Below are 25097 nucleotides of genomic sequence, written 5' to 3' on the forward strand. Positions count from 1 at the left end.
TCCCCATTTCCTTCACATCCCCCTTTCGTGATTGCCGACCCTCGATTGCCATATTACATCCCCTCTCGTCATTGCTGAGCCCTCGATTCCCAATCACCTCCCCTCCAATAACCGCCATTGACCACGAGGCTCGAGTCAGGGAAGAAAGGCGTGTCTCCACCTCGTCAGAGGAGGGGAGGGGCGCGCCCGCCCGTCGTCGTCCGGGGCGGAGCCCGAGGGTCGTGCGACCAGCCAGGGCCGAGGTGAGCGCCCCGATGGGCGTGTCCAAAGCGCCGGGGGCGTGATCGCTGGGGGCGCTATAAAAGGGCGCAACCGGAAGTGACAGAAAAAGAAGAAGAAAGAGAGATGCACTCTGGGTTGGAAAAAGAAGGGTTGTGAAGAGAGGAGGAGTTGGTTGCAAGGAGTTGGTCACAGTCGGTTGCCAGAGAGAGGAGTCGGTGGTGAGAAGTGAGAGAAGCAAGAAAGAGTTGAGGGTTGAGGGTTGAGGGACCAGACCAGTGAGACAAGTCCTGGGAACGCAGCGGACGGAGGCCGCCGCAGCAGCGACACCCGGCAACCGCCAAAGGGGGCCTGAACGGCGGTTTGGAGCAGGGCCAACAAAAAAGGAACGGCGGCTGCCAAACGCACGATTGAGCTGCAAGACCCCCCTTGGACCTTTCCTCTCCCTCCAGCCATCCACCTTCTGCCATCCCTGGCATTCCCCGCGTGAGTCAGCGTTCTGTTTGTTCTGTCCTGGGATATAAGTTAAGTCTGTAGGTAAGCTAAATTTGCACTGTGTCACCTGCGTCTTGTGCTTGTAAATAAACGTGACATCTGTCTTTTTGCTTGTGTGTAAATAGTAGGAATAAATGTAGTAGTATTTCAAACCTTTTTTTGTCTCCGTTTTCCTCTTGCATTGCGTCGCTTTTGTCTTTTCCCTCATTGAGCAGCTAGGGTGCGATACAACCAACGTTCGGGTGGAATCGGGTGAGTTTTGTTAGGTCGCGGTTTTAAACCACCGCTCGGTCTATAACATCCTAACCGCGATCAGTAACAATATATATACAGTCATACCCCGTTTTACGCCATTTCGACCTACGTCAAATCCGACTTTGCGCCACTCTTCTAGAGTAAATTTCAGTTCAGCGAACGTCATTATGTGCGACTTTACGTCACTCCTACATCATCATCTCCTTTATCTCGAAGGAGGAGAAGACCATGCCAGGCTACAAAGTCGCAAAGGAGCGGTTAACGCTAATGCTTGGGGGTAATTGCACCGGCGACTTCCAGCTGAAGCCGCTCTTGGTGTATCTTGGTGTATCATGTGTGTGAGTATGAGGATGAGCTGTAGGCGCAAATGAGGAATTGAATGAGGATCTTTGGAATGAACTTGGTGAAATGAGGCATTGGTCGAGAATGGTTGTGTGTGTGAGAATCTGGTTATTGGTGAACTTGGTGAAATGAGGCATTGGTCGAGAATGGTTGTGTGTGTGAGAATCTGGTTATTGGTGAACTTGGTGAAATGAGGCATTGGTCGTGAATGGTTGTGTGTGTGAGGATCTTTGGAATGAACTTGTTGAAATGAGGCAATGCTCGGGGATGACCCGAGGTGTGTATAAATGGAGTATTGTGGACAAGTGTAATGGTGTTGAGTGATTGACTTGCATGGGGTGCAAGTGGATAAATGTAGAGAATACTTGGTGTGTGGGAATAAATGGTGTGTGGAGTGAGTAGTGTGGATTGAGTGGTGTGGAGTGCATGGTGCGAAGGAGTGGATGGGGGAGGATGGACCCCTTCACGAATACCCGGGGAGGGTAGTTTAAAGTTAGGGAGAGGGAGTAGGTAAATTGTTTGGAAATTGACATCTGTGGTGCAGGGAGTAGCAAGTTGTTGTTGATGCATATCCTTGTAAAGAACCGATCGACGTGTGCATGTGCACATGTGCATGGATTTGCAAATGCCTGCCTGTACGTCGTCGTTTCTGCGTATATCGCATCGTCCAAAAATAAAGAAGCAAGCAACTTCGGCCGCTCGAGGAAAGACGGGGCACGCCTACGACTCGGAGGCGAGCGTCGATCCCCGGGGCGGCCTGGTTTACGGAACCCTGAGCTCGTTCGTTCGTCAGACGACATGACACGACCACTGGTGAAACTGCTCGGACACGTTGGGTAAAGCATGCCATGGTGAAGCGGGCCACGGAGCCACTCGGCACACAAGCCAGCTCACGGTCGACACGTCCGTGCCGGTCACCCCGTTCGAGGAGAAGACCCGACCGATAGAAAACAACGGAGGGACTCCCGACGGGGAGCGGCAAATATTCAGGGCGAAGCCACAGCCTCCTCCAGTTATTTACTCTAGTTTTACGAATTATGGTGTTTGTCTTCATTTTAAGGCATTTTTAAGACATTACGCCCGGTTTACGTCAAAAACCGAGTTACGTCACGGCTTATGGAATCAATGACGTAGGCTGGGGTATTACTGTTTATATCTTTTTTATGCAGGTTCCAAAATACGTAATGGTCCATATTTATTCATACATGACGTACACATCATTGACATCGTAATACATGACATACATCATGCACTTAATCTTTACAAATAATGGGAAATTTTTACATAAGATGGGGAATTTGGTTGACAGAGAGTAACTAGAACGCCACTCAGTAGAGCGCATACTCCCGCCGTGGGTGGCCGCTGCTCAGCCCTATCTTCCAATGGTAAAAAAAATCCTTCAAAAAAAATTCCTGGATCCGGAATAATATCCTGAGCTTCACCAAAAACTAATCAATTCTTCCTTATCCCAAGGGCAATCATCCCACCAACTTTCATCCAAATCCGTTCAGAACTTTTCCAGATATCTTGTTCACAAACACACGAACACACACACGGACAGACACGATCGAATGCATTACTCCCTGCCGGAAGTAAAAAGGGGTTCAGTTTTGTCTTTCGCTTACATTATTCTTGCAGGATAATTTCAAAAGACAATATTCGATGACCATTAAACATTGATCGTAGGTAGCAGGCGAGGAGTGCTTGGCTACCTAGCTTCAGTAAATATTATAGCTCAGCAAATGTCAAATTCGGTGTCTGATATTGGCACATCCGATGACGACATGTACATATCGATATCTCGATATCGGCAATCTGCACCAAGCAGCTGTTGGTTGTCTCACACGATGCTGACAAAAGCAGCGCCAGTGATTGCCTTCAATGTGTTTTAATTTGGGAGTTTTACAGGGAATAAAATAATGAAAACGACAACTGTAGTGCTGATGATCACCTCTAATGGATTTTATTGGTGAGTTTTGAAGGAAGAAAAGAAATCTATTTAATACCACAGTGATTTGCACACGCTAAGGGATCCTTTGTATATTATAGGTGATGAGTTAATGGGGTAATTTGGGTCCATTGTACTGAGTTGACCATGGGTGACACTCCTGTATCGTACAGAAATCGTTATTATTATTGTACACCGCTCCTTTCCTATGCCATCTCCAGGCATTGCAAATCGTCATTGCCGGGCACCAAAGGGGGCTCGGCAGTGACGCACGCTGAAAGAGAGTACTCAGTTTTCACTCTGGTTTCTTTCTTGTTTGTTGTACACCGCTCCTTTCCTATGCCACCTCCAGGCATTGCAAATCGTCATTGCCGGGCACCGAAGGGGGCTCGGCAGTGACGCACGCTGAAAGAGAGTACTCAGTTTTCACTCTGGTTTCTTGTTTGTTTGTTTTCTTGTTTTCTTGTTTGTTGTACACCGCTCCTTTCCTATGCCATCTCCAGGCATTGCAAATCGTCATTGCCGGGCACCAAAGGGGGCTCGGCAGTGACGCACGCTGAAAGAGAGTACTCAGTTTTCACTCTGGTTGTTTGTTTTCTTGGTTGTCCGGGCGATATCTCAGCCATCCTTTGAGCTAGGAAGCTGAAATTTCGGCACAGTAGTGAGCAAGTCCTTTGTCAAATACGGTATTTTTTGTTTTTTGAATAATCAATTAATTGAGGAGTTATTTAATTATTAGCGTTTAATTAAGTACTTATTTAATTAATTAAATTTCATTTCTCTTCTGACCATTATTAACTCAGGCACCTTTTGAGTTAGGAAGCTGATATTTGGACATGCCAATGACCAGGTGATTTGGCTGCAAAGGATATTTTTGATTTATTAATTAATCAATTAATCGATTAATTATTTAATTATTCGATTAATGACAAAAAAATTTTTTTTTTTAAAGTTACAGATTCTGATGAAATAGTGGTAGTTTATGTGTTCTCTGACCAAATTGATTAATAATTTAATTTTTTTATGATTATTATTTATTTATTTTCATTATTAATCATTTATTTATTTTCTTTCTCATTTGGCCAATATCTCAGGCACCTTTTGAGCTGGGAAGCTAATATTTGGACATGAGTGACCAAGTGATGTGGCTATCAAGGATATTTTTGATTTATTGATTAATCATTTCATCTATTAATTATTTATTGATTAATCGATTAATTATTTATTGAGTAATCAATTAATTATTTAATTTTTTATAAATGACTTATTTAATTAAATTTCTAAAAGATACATCTTCGGATGAAGCACTAGTGGTTTAGTTATGCGATTAGCCAATTGATTATGAAAATATTTTGTGATAATCTTTTATTGATTTTAATTATACAATTAATCAATCAATTAGTGTACACGTCTCCCTCCCAATGCAGCCTCAATGAGCTGCACTGCGGTATTGCCGGGCGCCTGAGGCGCCCCGGCAATGCCGCGCTGCAGCATATTTAATTATTTGGCATGGGGCGGTGTACTTTGAATGTATGTGTACTTGTTGTACACCGCTCCTTTCCTATGCCATCTCCAGGCATTGCAAATCGTCATTGCCGGGCACCAAAGGGGGCTCGGCAGTGACGCACGCTGAAAGAGAGTACTCAGTTTTCACTCTGGTTTCTTTCTTGTTTGTTTTCTTGTTTGTTTTCTTTCTTGTTTGCTTTCTTGGTTGTCCGGACGATATCTCAGCCATCCTTTGAGCTAGGAAGCTGAAATTTCGGCACAGTAGTGAGCAAGTCCTTTGTCAAATACGGTATTTTTTGTTTTTTGAATAATCAATTAATTGAGGAGTTATTTAATTATTAGCGTTTAATTAAGTACTTATTTAATTAATAAAATTTCATTTATCTTCTGACCATTATTAACTCAGGCACCTTTTGAGTTAGGAAGCTGATATTTGGACATGCCAATGACCAGGTGATTTGGCTGCAAAGGATATTTTTGATTTATTAATTAATCAATTAATCGATTAATTATTTAATTATTCGATTAATGACAAAAAAATTTTTTTTTTTTAAGTTACAGATTCTGATGAAATAGTGGTAGTTTATGTGTTCTCTGACCAAATTGATTAATAATTTAATTTTTTTATGATTATTATTTATTTATTTTCATTATTAATCATTTATTTATTTTCTTTCTCATTTGGCCAATATCTCAGGCACCTTTTGAGCTGGGAAGCTAATATTTGGACATGAGTGACCAAGTGATGTGGCTATCAAGGATATTTTTGATTTATTGATTAATCATTTCATCTATTAAGTATTTATTGATTAATCGATTAATTATTTATTGAGTAATCAATTAATTATTTATTTTTTTATAAATGACTTATTTAATTAAATTTCTAAAAGATACATCTTCGGATGAAGCACTAGTGCTTTAGGTATGCTATTAGCCAATTGATTAAGAAAATATTTTGTGATAATCTTTTATTGATTTTAATTATACAATTAATCAATCAATTAGTGTACACCTCTCCCTCCCAATGCAGCCTCAATGAGCTGCACTGCGGTATTGCCGGGCGCCGGAGGCGCCCCGGCAATGCCGCGCTGCAGCATATTTAATTATTTGGCATGGGGCGGTGTACTTTGAATGTATGTGTACTTGTTGTGCACCGCTCCTTTCCTATGCCATCTCCAGGCATTGCAAATCGTCATTGCCGGGCACCAAAGGGGGCTCGGCAGTGACGCACGCTGAAAGAGAGTACTCAGTTTTCACTCTGGTTTCTTGTTTGTTTTCTTGGTTGTCCGGGCGATATCTCAGCCATCCTTTGAGCTAGGAAGCTGAAATTTCGGCACAGTAGTGAGCAAGTCCTTTGTCAAATACGGTATTTTTTGTTTTTTGAATAATCAATTAATTGAGGAGTTATTTAATTATTAGCGTTTAATTAAGTACTTATTTAATTAATTAAATTTCATTTCTCTTCTGACCATTATTAACTCAGGCACCTTTTGAGTTAGGAAGCTGATATTTGGACATGCCAATGACCAGGTGATTTGGCTGCATAGGATATTTTTGATTTATTAATTAATCAATTAATCGATTAATTATTTAATTATTCGATTAATGACAAAAAAAATTTTTTTTTAAAAGTTACAGATTCTGATGAAATAGTGGTAGTTTATGTGTTCTCTGACCAAATTGATTAATAATTTAATTTTTTTATGATTATTATTTATTTATTTTCATTATTAATCATTTATTTATTTTCTTTCTCATTTGGCCAATATCTCAGGCACCTTTTGAGCTGGGAAGCTAATATTTGGACATGAGTGACCAAGTGATGTGGCTATCAAGGATATTTTTGATTTATTGATTAATCATTTCATCTATTAAGTATTTATTGATTAATCGATTAATTATTTATTGAGTAATCAATTAATTATTTAATTTTTTATAAATGACTTCTTTAATTAAATTTCTAAAAGATACATCTTCGGATGAAGCACTACTGGTTTAGTTATGCGATTAGCCAATTGATTATGAAAATATTTTGTGATAATCTTTTATTGATTTTAATTATACAATTAATCAATCAATTAGTGTACACCTCTCCCTCCCAATGGAGCCTCAATGAGCTGCACTGCGGTATTGCCGGGTGCCAGAGGCGCCCCGGCAATGCCGCGCTGCAGCATATTTAATTATTTGGCATGGGGCGGTGTACTTTGAATGTATGTGTACTTGTTGTACACCGCTCCTTTCCTATGCCATCTCCAGGCATTGCAAATCGTCATTGCCGGGCACCAAAGGGGGCTCGGCAGTGACGCACGCTGAAAGAGAGTACTCAGTTTTCACTCTGGTTGTTTTCTTGTTTGTTTGTTTGTTTGTCCGGGCGATATCTCAGCCATCCTTTGAGCTAGGAAGCTGAAATTTCGGCACAGTAGTGAGCAAGTCCTTTGTCAAATACGGTATTTTTTGTTTTTTGAATAATCAATTAATTGAGGAGTTATTTAATTATTAGCGTTTAATTAAGTACTTATTTAATTAATTAAATTTCATTTCTCTTCTGACCATTATTAACTCAGGCACCTTTTGAGTTAGGAAGCTGATATTTGGACATGCCAATGACCAGGTGATTTGGCTGCAAAGGATATTTTTGATTTATTAATTAATCAATTAATCGATTAATTATTTAATTATTCGATTAATGACAAAAAAATTTTTTTTTTTAAAGTTACAGATTCTGATGAAATAGTGGTAGTTTATGTGTTCTCTGACCAAATTGATTAATAATTTAATTTTTTTATGATTATTATTTATTTATTTTCATTATTAATCATTTATTTATTTTCTTTCTTTCTTTCTTTCTTTCTTGGTTGTCCGGGCGATATCTCAGCCATCCTTTGAGCTAGGAAGCTGAAATTTCGGCACAATAGTGAGCAAGTCCTTTGTCAAAAACGGTATTTTTTGTTTTTTGATTAATCAATTAATTGATGAGTTATTTAATTATTAGCGATTAATTAAGTACTTATTTAATTAATTAAATTTCATTTCTCTTCTGACCATTAACTCAGGCACATTTTGAGTTAGGAAGCTGATATTTGGACATGCCAATGACCAGGTGATTTGGCTGCAAAGGCTATTTTTGATTTATTAATTAATTAATTAATTAATCAATTAATCGATTAATTATTTAATTATTTGATTAATGACAAAAAATTTTTTTTTTTTTTACTTACAGATTCTGATGAAATGGTGGTGGTTTATGTGTTCTCTGACCAAATTGATTAATAATTTAATTTTTTTATGATTATTATTTATTTATTTTCATTATTAATCATTTATTTATCTTCTTTCTCATTTGGCCAATATCTCAGGCACCTTTTGAGCTGGGAAGCTAATATTTGGACATGAGTGACCAAGTGATGTGGCTATCAAGGATATTTTTGATTTATTGATTAATCATTTCATCTATTAATTATTTATTGATTAATCGTTTAATTATTTATTGAGTAATCAATTAATTATTTAATTTTTTATAAATGACTTATTTAATTAAATTTCTAAAAGATACATCTTCGGATGAAGCACTAGTGGTTTCGTTATGCGATTAGCCAATTGATTATGAAAATATTTTGTGATAATCTTTTATTGATTTTAATTATACAATTAATCAATCAATTAGTGTACACCTCTCTCTCCCAATGCAGCCTCAATGAGCTGCACTGCGGTATTGCCGGGCGCCGGAGGCGCCCCGGCAATGCCGCGCTGCAGCATATTTAATTATTTGGCATGGGGCGGTGTACTTTGAATGTATGTGTACTTGTTTGTTGTACACCGCTCCTTTCCTATGCCATCTCCAGGCATTGCAAATCGTCATTGCCGGGCACCAAAGGGGGCTCGGCAGTGACGCACGCTGAAAGAGAGTACTCAGTTTTCACTCTGGTTGTTTTCTTGTTTGTTTGTTTGTTTGTCCGGGCGATATCTCAGCCATCCTTTGAGCTAGGAAGCTGAAATTTCGGCACAGTAGTGAGCAAGTCCTTTGTCAAATACGGTATTTTTTGTTTTTTGAATAATCAATTAATTGAGGAGTTATTTAATTATTAGCGTTTAATTAAGTACTTATTTAATTAATTAAATTTCATTTCTCTTCTGACCATTATTAACTCAGGCACCTTTTGAGTTAGGAAGCTGATATTTGGACATGCCAATGACCAGGTGATTTGGCTGCAAAGGATATTTTTGATTTATTAATTAATCAATTAATCGATTAATTATTTAATTATTCGATTAATGACAAAAAAATTTTTTTTTTTAAAGTTACAGATTCTGATGAAATAGTGGTAGTTTATGTGTTCTCTGACCAAATTGATTAATAATTTAATTTTTTTATGATTATTATTTATTTATTTTCATTATTAATCATTTATTTATTTTCTTTCTTTCTTTCTTTCTTTCTTGGTTGTCCGGGCGATATCTCAGCCATCCTTTGAGCTAGGAAGCTGAAATTTCGGCACAATAGTGAGCAAGTCCTTTGTCAAAAACGGTATTTTTTGTTTTTTGATTAATCAATTAATTGATGAGTTATTTAATTATTAGCGATTAATTAAGTACTTATTTAATTAATTAAATTTCATTTCTCTTCTGACCATTAACTCAGGCACATTTTGAGTTAGGAAGCTGATATTTGGACATGCCAATGACCAGGTGATTTGGCTGCAAAGGCTATTTTTGATTTATTAATTAATTAATTAATTAATCAATTAATCGATTAATTATTTAATTATTTGATTAATGACAAAAAATTTTTTTTTTTTTTACTTACAGATTCTGATGAAATGGTGGTGGTTTATGTGTTCTCTGACCAAATTGATTAATAATTTAATTTTTTTATGATTATTATTTATTTATTTTCATTATTAATCATTTATTTATCTTCTTTCTCATTTGGCCAATATCTCAGGCACCTTTTGAGCTGGGAAGCTAATATTTGGACATGAGTGACCAAGTGATGTGGCTATCAAGGATATTTTTGATTTATTGATTAATCATTTCATCTATTAATTATTTATTGATTAATCGTTTAATTATTTATTGAGTAATCAATTAATTATTTAATTTTTTATAAATGACTTATTTAATTAAATTTCTAAAAGATACATCTTCGGATGAAGCACTAGTGGTTTCGTTATGCGATTAGCCAATTGATTATGAAAATATTTTGTGATAATCTTTTATTGATTTTAATTATACAATTAATCAATCAATTAGTGTACACCTCTCTCTCCCAATGCAGCCTCAATGAGCTGCACTGCGGTATTGCCGGGCGCCGGAGGCGCCCCGGCAATGCCGCGCTGCAGCATATTTAATTATTTGGCATGGGGCGGTGTACTTTGAATGTATGTGTACTTGTTTGTTTTCTTGTTTGTTTGTTTTCTTTCTTGGTTGTCCGGACGATATCTCAGCCATCCTTTGAGCTAGGAAGCTGAAATTTCGGCACAGTAGTGAGCAAGTCCTTTGTCAAATACGGTATTTTTTGTTTTTTGAATAATCAATTAATTGAGGAGTTATTTAATTATTAGCGTTTAATTAAGTACTTATTTAATTAATTAAATTTCATTTCTCTTCTGACCATTATTAACTCAGGCACCTTTTGAGTTAGGAAGCTGATATTTGGACATGCCAATGACCAGGTGATTTGGCTGCAAAGGATATTTTTGATTTATTAATTAATCAATTAATCGATTAATTATTTAATTATTCGATTAATGACAAAAAAATTTTTTTTTTTAAAGTTACAGATTCTGATGAAATAGTGGTAGTTTATGTGTTCACTGACCAAATTGATTAATAATTTAATTTTTTTATGATTATTATTTATTTATTTTCATTATTAATCATTTATTTATTTTCTTTCTCATTTGGCCAATATCTCAGGCACCTTTTGAGCTGGGAAGCTAATATTTGGACATGAGTGACCAAGTGATGTGGCTATCAAGGATATTTTTGATTTATTGATTAATCATTTCATCTATTAAGTATTTATTGATTAATCGATTAATTATTTATTGAGTAATCAATTAATTATTTAATTTTTTATAAATGACTTATTTAATTAAATTTCTAAAAGATACATCTTCGGGTGAAGCACTAGTGGTTTAGTTATGCGATTAGCCAATTGATTATGAAAATATTTTGTGATAATCTTTTATTGATTTTAATTATACAATTAATCAATCAATTAGTGTACACCTCTCCCTCCCAATGCAGCCTCAATGAGCTGCACTGCGGTATTGCCGGGCGCCGGAGGCGCCCCGGCAATGCCGCGCTGCAGCATATTTAATTATTTGGCATGGGGCGGTGTACTTTGAATGTATGTGTACTTGTTATTATTATTTTTGAAACGACCCATTCACAGGGGCATTTTCACCCCAGAATAGCATGCCGTGATTATAGGGAATTGAGGTGCTATTCCGATATGCTGATTTGTTTATGAACCCATTTGATCCGGATGGGTGCAATGCAAACACATCATGACTATGATTATGTAAATTACTCCCATGGTAGTTGAATTTATGAGGTATTGTTGTAGAAGTTATCCGGATACAAAAAAAACGATTTTCCATGGTCAACTCAGTACAATGGACACAATCATAGCTGAGGATCTGGTCACATGACAGGGTGATGTGATTACGTCTGATGTCATTACAGTGTACAACGGCTGACTCCACACTCCGCCATTTTGATTCCAATGTCGTTCAGGCCGAACATATTGTCGAACCTGTCATGTATTACAATCGCCATGCTCTACCTTTACGTTTTTCATTCAGTGTGATACACAAACAAACCGATTGTTTAAAGGATCATCAAATATCGAAAGCATAGACGTTATGGATCTTCCAACGACACAGTACGTATGCGCCTTAGGCTGCATGCCTTCATGCTTCACCTTCAGGCCGCTTCGGACAAATTAGCCCAGGTTTCTTAATACAGTAGTTGTTTTCGTAATAATAATAATAATAATAATAGCGTTGATACTATTAATATCGTAAATATAATCGTAACACTGCAATTCTTTGTCGTTATTGCAAAGTTTCTAGATTTAAACGGTGTATGGTTCATGATTTAATCATTAATCAGCGGTGTATCGTACGCCGCAATTAATCAGCGGTGTATGGTACAAATAACGCGGAAGTAAGGAATGAGTTCAGGTTTTTTTTAGTAATATTATTTTCAGAATAATGATAAGGTAATGCTAATATTATAGTAAATTTAATCGTAACACTAATCCCTTTGTAGTGACTGCAAAGTTACTGGAGGTTAAAATATATCATCTTCTATATATTTAAAGTTGTGGCAGTTTTGTGTCCTGCCGTCACGCTATGTCATTACGTCTATGATGTCATTACAACTGCTGACTCCACCGACCGACATTTTAATTTACTAGTACACGGTACACCCGCTCACTACAGGAGGAGCAGAAGTGTCATTCCTCTTTGGGGTATATAGATTACAGTCGATCTATGGTCGGGTCTCAAGAACATTTGGTGTGTTAATTTACCAAGTTTCTTGTGGTGAGATCGCCAAGTGGTTTAAGCATTCGAGCAAGCACTCCATTCAAAACCGTTAGGAACGGCTGGCCTGGCAAGCGCTAGCTAACAGCTTGGTAAATGAGCACACCCCGGTCGTCCTCCCTTTCAGTTTCGTATTAAACAGCAGGAAAAGTGGGTTTCATTGGTGGTTTTCAAAACAAAACCTTAATTGGTGGGTTTCAAAAGGCCGCTACGAAAAACGCCACTTTTGTGGCAGGAAGGGTCATGCTATTTATCCAACCCTTGTGGGGTATATAGATTACAGTAGATCTTCGCTCAGTTCTGCAAGTAAAGCTTACCGCATGGATGTTGGGATTCCTCCAAATTTCTTTGTTTAATGTTATAAACAGCATTCGCGACTGTTTAAAAAGCTAATCATATGTGTTTGTGGTTTATAATATATTACAAGCCCGGCTATGCCGCTGTTGCTGTTGGCCTTGTTCGAGTCTGTCTGTGTGGATGGATTTAAAAGCATGTTCGTGGATGTAATAATTATTATTCTTTTTAAATGGTTTACTTTAAGCATACATATCTTTTTAAAAGCAAAAAGTATAACCAAGTTATTTCTCTTTTTTTTTTTATTAGCTCTGCAGTAAAGGGAAAGATAAAGAGTGATTGCAATAATAACTTAAGCCTTGTGTGTTGCAGGCAATGCCGCGAGTTTTATCGAAATGTGGTTCGTATTCAGAAGTTGGTGACTTTTAATCAGGTCAAGGGCATCTTTGGATTTGGAGATAGTGACTGCATTGGTGAGAACAAGAAGGAAAAGTCTTATCTCAATGAACTTTATTTGTAATCTCCTCTTGCACACAGTTTAACCTAAACATTTTCCATCTTTATTCACCCCAATACTCTCAACCCTTCCCAGGTAAGATTGCCTTTCCAGCCGTACAAGCTGCACCATCCTTCAGCTCTTCATTCCCTCACACCTTTCAGCAGCGAGAAGATGTGCCTTGCCTCATTCCCTGTGCCATTGACCAGGTGAATCGGTTTTGCGTATGATTTCTATCGCTACGAGTATGAATAAAATGAGCTTATCTCATGTCACATTGGTATTGCATTCCATACATAATGTAATGTTTGGGTAGCCCACCTCAGCTGCTTTGACTAATAATTATTTTCATGTTGTTTGTTACGACATTAAAATGGCACTTAATATATCTGATCTTCTTTACCCCTGTCTCTCTAACCATTTCAATCTTTCAATTACCCCCCCAAACTCTCCAATTTTCTTCAGGACCCATACTTTCGTATGACGAGGGATGTTGCACCACGCCTAGGCTGCCCCAAACCAGCGTTGCTGCATGCAACGTTTTTCCCTGCACTGCAAGGGGCACGGTCCAAAATGAGTGCTAGTGATGCCAACTCCGCCATATTCCTCACTGATTCCCCTAAGCAGATCAAAAACAAGGTACACAAGGTCTGCCAGTTCATTCTGATGGGCTTATGGAGCTAGGGTTATCATGAGGGTGGTAAAAAAGTAAAGATGCGTATATTCTGTTTTAATTATCTTAATAGAAACGAGAACGGTACTCTTCGACATCACGGAATCGACTGATTCGTCCACATTATCACATCATTATTTATACTTGTACCAAGTTTGATTTAAATCCATTCAGCTGTTCTCAAGTTATCACATTTTTATCTGACATGACCTCTGACCTTTGACCTCTTTTTTATGGGCTAATCAAATAAGTTCATCTTTGCATCATATATACTTATACCAAGTTTGCTCAAAATCCCATTACTCGTTCACGAGTTGGCGTGGTAACATACTTATTTTTACTTAACGTGACCATTTTGCTTTTGACCTTGTGACCCCAAAATCTAATCCGTTCATCGTTACCTCATTATACATACCTGCACCAAGTTTGACGAAGATCCCTTCAGCAATTCTTAAGTTATGGCGGTAACAAAATAATTGTAACTTAACATGACCTCTGATCTTTGACCTCTTGACCCCAAAATCAAATCGGTTTATCTTTGCATCATAATATATAATTATACCAAGTTTGGTGAGAATCCCATGCCTGGTTCACAAGCTAGCTCGGTAACAGAATTTTTACCTGACGGGACATCTGACATTTGACCTTTGACCTCTTGACCCCAAAATCAAATAGGTTAATCTTTACATCATTATACATACCTGTATCAAGTTTGAGTTAGATCCCTTCAGCTGTTCTCAAGTTATAAACCTATTACAGACTTTGACCTCTTGACTCCAAAATCAAATACAGACTTGGCATTTAATATGGAATATTTTTTTTGTGGGGGTGAACTTACTTTTCAAGATGACTTAGAACCAAAAGTTCATTGGAATTATGTTGAAATTATTCTAGATTTGGTTAATGTGACCTTTAAAAGAAACAAAAAACACATTTGACATTTCGAAGCAAATAAATTGATCCTTGAAAGTGATGTAAACTGATATCGAACTCAATTCACGGACAGTACTGTGTTAAACTTCTGTACGTTTTCCAGAGTATCTCTTTATTTTGCACATTAGCCAAATTTTTTCAACAAAAGCAAAAGCTAAATTATGACTGGGATTACGGACAGTAAAATTACAGTTCAGTACTTCGTGTAACCCCCATGAGCATTCAGGAGAGCACGTACACGTCGAGGCATGCTGCTCACGAGATTTGCCAAGGTTTGGACAGGAATCGCTTGCCATGCAGTGAAAATAGCCTGCTGCAATTCACGCACAGAGGCAGGCTGCTGGTCCAAGTTGTCGATTTGACGCGTTAATTCTGCCCACAAGTTCTCTATCGGATTCATATCCAGAGACATGGCAGGCTACTCCATATGCTCTACACCACGGTCAGCAAGAAAGTGTTGGATCATGCGAGCACGATGAGGCCGTGCATTGTCATCTTGGAAGACAAAGTTTCCTCGAAAGGCTGCACGAGCAAATGGAAGCAATGTTTCTTCCAGAATGGCCCTGTACTTGAACTGGTTCAGGTTTCCATTCAGAACAACCAGGTCAGTTTTGCCCCCTGCATGAAAAGCAGCCCAAACGGTCACCCCACCACCTCCAGCTTAGACTCTTGGCACTATACAATCTTCGTTGTGGGCTTCATGCACTTGTCTGCGCACTCGGACGCGGCCATCTTGACGATAGATCAGAAATCTAGACTCGTCACTGAAGGTCATGTGATTCCAGTGTCCTGGTTGCCATTGACGGTGCACTCTGGCCCACTGCAATCGGCGCTGGCTGTGTTGTCTGGTCAGGCGTGGCTTTCTCATGGGACGCCTGCCACGATAGCCTGCTTGAACCAGTCGTTGGTTTACTAGCCTACTGGATACAGGCACTTTTGTCAGTTGCTGCCACTCAGCCCTAAGCCGATTAGCTGACTTGGCACGGCCATTGCAGACTAACCGGTGCAGCTGGCGATCATCTCTCCTTGTGGTTTTTTGCGTGGACGTCCTGGCCTCCGTATTGGAGTAGGGACACCCCTCTGAGCATTTCGTTTCAGGATCTTTGACACCTGACCTTGAGTGATGCTATACTGCCGAGCAATAGCATGCTGTTTCATGCCAAAATTTCGTAAAGCCACCACTCCACGACAAACAGCATTGTCAAGTTGACGGACCATCTCCAGAGGAAGCGGCAATACCTTTTGTAGACCTGCAGCAGTTGTTTTCCACTAATACAGAATGCAACAACCCTTATATACCTGATTGTGAAGCCAGTCGTCAAATGTACCTGTCCTTACATTTTGTCACGCCACCTGTGATATAATCCTGTTATTGACTTCTTGCTGCGAAAGACAATCAGTGACATGGTTCTTTCAACAAAGACATCACCGAAGGGTAAAAGAAACTCACCAGATTGATATACTGAGTTCAGAAAGTAAACCCAAGTCAAGAAAATATATATATTCCATATTAAATGCCAAGTCTGTAAGTTCATCTTTGCATCATAATACATATTTGTACCAACTTTGGTCAGAATCCCATCACTGGTTCATAAGTTATCGCGGTAACGGTTTTTAAAAAAAACCTAAAACATGACCTCTGACCTTTGGTTTTTGAACTATTGGCCCCACAATCTAATCAGTTTATCTTTACCTCATTTTACATACCTGCAGCAAGTTTCACTCAGATCCCTTCTGCCATTCTCAAGTTATCATGGTAACGAAAACCTATCACGGACGGACGGACGGACGGATGGATGGACGGACAACCCGAAACGTACTGCTCTTCTTTCAGTAATGGTTGGAGACACTAAATCTCAACCAAGAGGTCAGGACTATCTCCTTGGACACATCTCAAGCATTCATCGCGGTTTGGCATCAAGCTCTGCTTGCCGAATGGTCTGCTTGTGGCATACAAAATTCAGTCTCTTGAACTTCTCAGCTTCACCATCAGCTATATAATTTCTGGGCTGACCATATGGCAAAGCTGACCTCCAAAGCCAGCTGCAGACTGGACATTCTCTATCCAAGTTATTCCTTTAAAAATCAGAGCTACTCATAGCCTATATGGCCTTTGTCAATAATTCAATGGAGTACTCTCTCCCATATGGGCTGGTGCCCCAGCATCATGTCTGTCTCTGCTGGATTCTGTGGAATTTAAATCTCTCAACATTATTGTCATCTCATACAATGAGGCCGATGCACAGGATCTGTTGCTCTAACATCGCAGATATGTCTGTGGCCGCTTTATTTCTGACCGCCTCTCCTCAGCTTTAGCTCCTTCTGTTCTCTCAGCACTTCAACTCTCCCCCAGCTCATTAAGGACACACACTCTTTCAGTAACCACTTCCTGCATAAACTACCAAAATCCAAGCTCTTCCCCCACCTCCAGTCCTTTGTTCCTTTTTTTCTTCGGTTTGTGGAACTGCTTCCCACAGATGGTTCAATCACACTCTTCACTTTAGGACTTCAAGCAAGTGTTGCACCACAATCTTTGTCATCCCCCATCTCTACTCATGTTCTTTCCTACGCTTATGAACCCAACCTAATCCAATCATCGTGCTTGCAGGTTATTGTTTTTTCCCTTCCAATTTTTCCATTCTAACTTGATTATTGTGTCCAATTGTTGCCCTCATTGTTCCACTGCCAGTTAATTGCCTTTTTACCTCTGACACCATGTTCTTCCATGAGCCTAGATCTTGTATACAATTTATATACAAAAAAAAATACAATCGAGCAAGCTTAGATGTCTTTGTTGAAGTAAGGTTGATGTTGGTGCTTTATATAGTGTTGCAGTACTTTTTACAGATTTTCATCAGCAGCACAATGTTGACCACATTGTTTTTTTTTTTGTTTTTTTTTGTATACAAGATCGAGGCTCGTGAAAGAGCTAACATTAATCACACAAAAAGACAAAGCGACACACAAAACACAAAAAACAAGGGGAGCGGCAGACAAGATGGGGAGAGAGGGGGAAGGACACAAAAGAGAGGGGGAAGAGGGGGAAGGACACAAACACAACATTTGAGAGCAGGGACATCGGGAGGACTTGGGGGGAGGTGGGAGAGGAATAAAACATATGAACACTGCAAGGACTCTGGGGTGAATTACCGGGGGTAGAAAAGATCAAGGTTTTCGATGGGGGAAGATAAGAGATGGTGGTGAACAGCTGTTTTAAAGACCTGGAGGGAGGAGTGGGATTGAAGGGAGTGGAGGAGTTTGTTCCAGAGGCGGGAGAAAAGGGGAATGAAAGAGTGAAGGTGAGCAGAGAGCCTAGACTTTGGCAGTTTAACCATAAGAGGGTTGCAGGCAGATCTTGTGCGACCTGAAGGAATATTGGGGGGACAGAGCACAGAGAGAGCTGGGGGAGCAAGGCCGGAGAGGAGTCGGTAGAAGACAGAAAGACCACCAACCTGCCTGCGGTGAGTGAGTGAAAGGCCCTCGGTGTTGACTACATTGCAGGAGATTCCAATGATTCTGAAAGCTTTGGCCTCAACAGCGTGAAGCCGAGCAAGGTGTGAGGCAGGAGCACCAGCCCAGAGGGGAGAACAGTATTCCATTGAGCTGCGGATGAAAGCCTTGTATGTGGTGAGGAGCTCAGGTGTGCCAAGGAAATATGATAATAATGATAGAGAATAATAATAATAATAATCTTAACAACAACAATAGGCTTCCAGTGGAAATACCCACTGGAAGCCTAATAATAGTGTTATAAATATAGTGCCTTATTATATAAATATCGTGCTTTTTGCTGATGGATACAAGGCACTGAGAGAAAGAGAGAGAGAAGGAAAGAGAAAGAAAGAGGGGTGGGAAGAATGGAGGAATGAAAACAGCTACACAGAAGGGTATAAATACGTCTTCAGGTATTTTTAAAGATACAACTCTCCTTATATTTCTGATTGAAATTTGGAGTTTGTTCCAAAACGTTGAGGCAGTTGATTGAAAGGAACTATTAGGCTCCGGGCCAGGTATGGTCCATCTGCACCCCCCCCACAACTCTCCGACCCTGGGTTTTTCTGAACCATTGGGGTGTCCTGGGGTGGAAATCAACTGGTAACAGTAAATAAACTTGGACTCACTACCCATTTGGTACCTATATTGGATGGTACCCTCAAAACAGCATATTTTTAAATCCGCGTTGCGCCATATTCGACACACGTGTTCTTTTGGTATTTGTGCCTGCTAATATTAACTCAGAATAAAAAGTTATATACCAAAAGAAAGCTGTTCATCTACTGATCATCATAGAATATTGACACATTACTTATAATGGTACCTTAATGGTCATAACTAGTGCTGAATAGCAGTACCCCACTTTAACGTAACATAATTCGGTATCGACCGTACTATTTCATCTTACACACATAATATGAACACATTACACCTGATATGCTTACATATATATTTTATTGGCTTTCTCCTGTATATCAGCTTTAATTTGATACCAGATACATCCCCATAGCTTCAATTCTCTTTTTTATACAGCGTGTCAAAGATACTACCTGTTTCGCGGGAACCATGAATCATATAATCTCGGTAACAGTCTTTGTCTATATTCAAAAGAACTGCCTATTACACTTATAAATGTCATTCATAATCGAATATCATAATCATACTGCCATCTTATTAACATATTAAACAAGAAAAACTTGTTTATTAATCACAGTAGTTTTTAATATCATCATATTAATATTCATACACTGGGTCAAACACCTTCCACAGAACAGTAACAATGTAATGCTCGAATATTTACTGTAAAAGTAAAAATATTTCTTATTTGAAACTAAATTTTAACATCCCATTGAAAAATTTTTTAGTATCGAATATTTTGATGATAAACCAAACATTATTGCTCAACAACAGATATCATAATAATATTAACAGTCAGTTTTATCCCAACAATTACATATGTATGTCGTACACTCAGTTAACCACATTATATCATATAATACAAGTATCCACTCTCAAAAGAACACAAACAAACAATTGCATTTTGTTAATTATCAACAAAAGTCAAACACTGCATGAGTGCAGTCAAGTTGGCTTGCTTGCACGAATGGCATATGTCCATCATGATCAGTCATCGTCACTGTCACTTTCATCGGTATCACTGTACAAAACACGATCCATATCATCAGGTGTTTCATCACCTGATTCATCATCACTCTCATCGTCGTCTGACATGACCTGAGCTATATCAGCCAGCTCACGCGGAAGCATGTCTCCATCATACCAGAGAGGATCCAGGCAGCCTTTCTCCTCTTCCCAGCCATGGCCTGGACTTGCTTTGGGAATCCTTGGTCGAGGAACGTGAGCTCTCTTCCAAATTCCCACTTGGTGGTTGACCCTTCGGATGTGCTGTGTGAGGCTCCTCATACATGGTGGAATATTGGCCATGTCTACATTGCCTGAGGGTAGGTGACGATTCTCCTTGGCACATAGCTCATTTATTCTCAGGAGTCGCAGATCATCAACGTGTGATACCTTTCCTCTTCCATACATGGCACATGTGAAGCTGTCTAGTTGATTGTTCAGCTCTTCTGGCACATCCCACGTATCTCCAAGCTTGTTGAGAATAGGGATGTATTGCGGCAGACGAAGCAGCGTTTTAACAGGTTTGATTTTTCCAATCCCTCGGAAAGCGCTAGTGCTGTCACAACCGCTGTAGGCGTGAAGTGCCATAAGAGCAGTACTCTTCTCTTGGCCGAAGTCTGCTGCGAGTTTACTGACGTTTATTAGCCTCTGCTTGTTTCCTGTGCCTGTGTCAAACAGTATCTTTATGTCGTTTATCGATGCGGCGTAGTGCAGTAAGATGAAGAATACATCCGAGTCTGGGCTCTTCACTCGAACAAACTCATATTTCTGGCTCCTGGCATAGTTTACGTATAATATCACGCGCGAGTCTGTTTCTTCTTGAGACGATTCCAGCTGAGGCAACTCTTTGGCATTTGTTGTCTGACCATCTGTGGATGTGAGTTGGTATGCCTTCCCTTCACATATCAAGATCACTTTTCGACCATGGCACCGAGAAGCATACTGGTCACTGTTCCAGAGCCTGAGTAGCAGTCGGATGAACTGGATTTTATTCTCGTCGTTCGAGAGAAACATTTTCCAATCTTGCGGTTTCTTTGTAGCTTCTCCTTTTAGAATCAACTTTTCTCCACAGCCGCGACGTCGCCTCTCCATCGACTTCACTGATCCAGGTAGGTATTGATCTGTGCTGAACACCACATCTCCTGTCTTACTGATGATGTCAAAGACCTTGGAACAGATCTGGCTGAAGTTGTTAGGAATGTCTTTTAGATAGTAGAAGGTGGCATTTCCGTCATACACTGTCAGGGTGACCCTTGCCTGTGGTACAGTGATGTCAGTACAGTCCTTGGTCAGGAGCTGGAATGCCTTTGCCTTGTCTGTCTTTGCTAGGTACCCAAGCTGTATGGTACTGGAGTTAATGGGTATGACATCAGTTCCTTTAGGTCAAGTTGTAGCCCTTGATTTTGCGATTTCAGCAAAAGCTGAAATGCAACGTTTCCCTGGTGCTTGAACTGGGTGACTTTGTTCTTTGATGTCTTGGTCTTGGAACTTTTGTTCATGTTGTTCAGAGTTTTGAGATTGAGTCGTTTTACTGGTTCAAAAAAATCTTCGCCAGTTTTCAGTCGGACCTCAACAAATTTATCATGAGCTTGTTGACCGATGGCTTCAGCCTTCAGAACATCTGCAGCAACATCATCAGAGGCTGCACCGCCTGACGATAGAATCAACAGCTGGTCCTTTGTGTCTACCGTGAATGGATTCAGGAAACTGCATACCGCATCCATGGTCTTCTTCACCAACCTCTCTCCTTTTCTCACCTCTCTGGGACGTACATCACGATGCTTAGTGTCCTGTCCGCTGTCTGTCATGTGAGCCATACCAAGACATGCATCAACGTAGAGAGACCTTTCGTGAAGGGTGCGGACCCACCTCTGATATGCCTGGTAATTGGTGAGTAGTCCAGATATACCCGCACCAGCACCACCATGAGACTTTGCATGTCTCATGAAGGTTTCCTCCATTGTCTTGTCAACAGCACAGCGATTCCCAGGGATAAAGGAGCGAGCAACACTGATTGCTCCTCGTCGAATGAGGGTCAAAGCTCCCGGGTGCGAGCTATCTACGTTGGCTAAGAAGATGGAGAAATACGACAAATACCTGGCGTAGTTTTGGCCACCGAAGCTGAAGAAGAGGGGAGTCATACCGGCCAGAGATTCAGGGACCAAATCACATGTGTCCTTCATCATATGCGGAGACTGTGGGGGTTGTGCAAGGCGTCTTTCTTTGACCTCCTGCAGCTTGGCCAATTTCTTCTCAGAATTTTTGAGTCCAGATAACAAGTGCAACTCTCCATAGCTCAGTCCCTTTACATGAGTTATGCACACAATGGGTGGTTGTTCACTCTCACGTGTACGTTTCGCTCGCGCCGGATGTTCCATATTAGCGTTGTTACTTCACCTGCAAAACACATCAAAATATTGGTAAGTACCAAGCTGAATAATTATTATAAATTGCATCTTAATTATAAAAAATATCTTATATTGCATACTTAACTATGTAAAAAAAGGTGTTTAACTTAACTAATTGACTCGTTCTGTCGCTGTAAGAGACACTTAAATAACATAATTGTACAATCTGATGATCTCAATTTACGCAGGATACAAACATGGAAGGATCTGCATGCCATTTTCGTCAAAATTCCTGCAATAAACTACAGTGATACATCAATACAACAATATATTAAGTAACACATATTAACAATACATAGATTTTGTCATGTGTCCAACATATATGTACATGATATACGTGGCAGCATTTGTAAATTGACAAATGCAGCATCGCCTACAATATCACCCCATACCGGTAGTATCTTTGACACGCTGTATAAAAAAGAGAATTGAAGCTATGGGGATGTATCTGGTATCAAATTAAAGCTGATATACAGGAGAAAGCCAATAAAATATATATGTAAGCATATCAGGTGTAATGTGTTCATATTATGTGTGTAAGATGAAATAGTACGGTCGATACCGAATTATGTTACGTTAAAGTGGGGTACTGCTATTCAGCACTAGTTATGACCATTAAGGTACCATTATAAGTAATGTGTCAATATTCTATGATGATCAGTAGATGAACAGCTTTCTTTTGGTATATAACTTTTTATTCTGAGTTAATATTAGCAGGCACAAATACCAAAAGAACACGTGTGTCGAATATGGCGCAACGCGGATTTAAAAATATGCTGTTTTGAGGGTACCATCCAATATAGGTACCAAATGGGTAGTGAGTCCAAGTTTATTTACTGTTACCAGTTGATTTCCACCCCAGGACACCCCAATGGTTCAGAAAAACCCAGGGTCGGAGAGTTGTGGGGGGGGTGCAGATGGACCATACCTGGCCCGGAGCCTATATGTATCGTCCACATTTTTGTGGAATTTATGTCTAACAAGGGAAGGAGCTCAATAAAACAATTCAAAAGAGTTTTAATTTAAAGAAAAATGGATAAAAAATGGTTGTAATTGATGCCTGCCCCTATGGTGAGGATAAAATGTATTCCCTGTGATGTTCCCACCTGGCACCATCTTCCCTACACTTGTCTCTACTATTCCTCTCCTCCACTGTCAATCCTCCATAATACTCATTTTCTTGCAGATAAACAAGTATGCTTTCTCTGGGGGGAGAGATACGCTGGAAGAGCACCGACGTCTGGGTGGTTGTTGTGAGGTGGACGTTTCTTACATGTACCTGACATTCTTTTTGGAAGATGATGAACAACTTGCAAAGATCCACAAGGTATCATGGTGGTCTTGGTTGATGGGCAAGCAAAGAAGTGAATGAAGTTTCAATTACACAAACAAAAGCAGAGTGGCCTCAATGTTTGAGAGAGATGTAAATTCTTGCTCTGTTGTGATCAACATCAAAATATAAATATGGCTTTGTTGTGCATTCCAGGATTACAGCAGTGGTGAAATGCTGACTGGGGAGCTCAAGAAAAAGTTGGTGGAGATTCTGCAGCCACTAGTAAGGGAACACCAGGAGCGACGCCGTGCTGTCACTGATGAGGTCCTATCTACATTCATGACCCCAAGGATTCTGAGGGTTAGCCTGTGAGGGTTTGGACATGTCTGGATGAAGGGAGTAGGGTAATTCAGGGTTCCTCTTGTCCTTTTTTTGGTGTTTCTGTCCTATCATTCCCTATATACAGAAAGGAATACTGTTTATCTCTCCCAATGCAATGTTTGTCCTCTTTCTCCACTATTTTGACAAAAAGATACATCGCAAGGGATGTTTGATCGTGCTGCTATATCCATGATAAAAAGTGATGCAATTATTCTTGACATTTGCTGCTTTTATATCTTCTAAAGAAATGGGATTGAGTCGTCACTTAAAGCATTCCCATAATAATGCTATGGGTGGTTGGTCTGGAATACTTGCAGAATAAAGCTTTGGAAAATATTTCAGATTGAGAAGATTATCTGTTGTTCGGGGTTGGGGCAGGTGGGGGTTCAAGCTACACGTCAGCAGAAGTGTGGCTTTTTGCGATATGGGTTTCATTCACATGGTTTGGATTGATCTTTAGGTCAAACAGCCTATACTTGATCTTTATTGCTATAAAACAAAGTTCTACTAATAAAGTAAAAGGAAAGCAATCTTTTCTTTTAATCGTTCTTGTAATTATTATTTTACTGAATGATTATTGTTTGTACAGTGCCTCAGAAAGTATTTACATCCCTTCACTTTTTCACATATTGTTATGTTACAGCCTGAATTTAAAATGGATTCCATTGAAATATTTTGTCACTGGTCTGCACATAATACCCCATAATGTTAAAGTGAAATATTTTATTTAGAAATTTTTTCAAAATAATAAAAAATGAAATGCAGAAATATCTAATTTACATAAATATTCGACCTCCCAAGTCAATACTTTGTAGAAGTGGCTTTGGCAGCGATTACAGCTTCGAGTCTTCTTGGGTATTTCTGTATGAGCTTTTGTTACGTGTTCCTCCCCGACCTCCTGGTCTCGGTATACCTCCGAACCCCGGGAGGAATCACGGCAGAGAAATATATATTACTCCGTGTCAAAATCAAGATCGAAACCACACCAATGGGTATCAACAAAAAGAATGTATTAAATAATCACACGGGAATAATACAATACAATACCATAAATACAATACAATACAAGCAATATCTTGATGGTAACCCCAAACTCACGGCACTCCCAGGAAATGGAACCGAGCCCTCCTCAATGTCTCTATAACCCTCCAAGGCGAAGTTGATGCGCTCCGGCGATCGTTGGAA

At 39.5% G+C, this 25097-nt stretch overlaps 1 protein-coding gene across 3 annotated transcripts in view; it reads left to right on the forward strand.

Moving 5' to 3' along the window:
- The window catches only part of WARS1 (tryptophanyl-tRNA synthetase 1), a 57102-nt gene extending 32660 nt beyond the window's left edge, over positions 1–24442 (forward strand). For all 3 annotated transcript variants that reach the window (XM_068101525.2, XM_078784387.1, XM_068101526.2), the window contains 5 exons: positions 12985–13085; positions 13205–13317; positions 13574–13747; positions 23445–23585; positions 23745–24442. In XM_068101525.2, coding sequence (XP_067957626.2) covers positions 12985–13085; positions 13205–13317; positions 13574–13747; positions 23445–23585; positions 23745–23903 — 688 coding nt within the window. In that variant the 3' untranslated portion in view covers positions 23904–24442. The remainder of the gene's footprint in view (positions 1–12984; positions 13086–13204; positions 13318–13573; positions 13748–23444; positions 23586–23744) is intronic.
- The last annotated feature ends 655 nt before the right edge of the window (positions 24443–25097 follow it).

Source organism: Myxine glutinosa, chromosome 9 (genome assembly GCF_964187855.1).
Source record: "Myxine glutinosa chromosome 9, kmMyxGlut1.1, whole genome shotgun sequence".
Lineage (NCBI taxonomy): Eukaryota > Metazoa > Chordata > Myxini > Myxiniformes > Myxinidae > Myxine > Myxine glutinosa.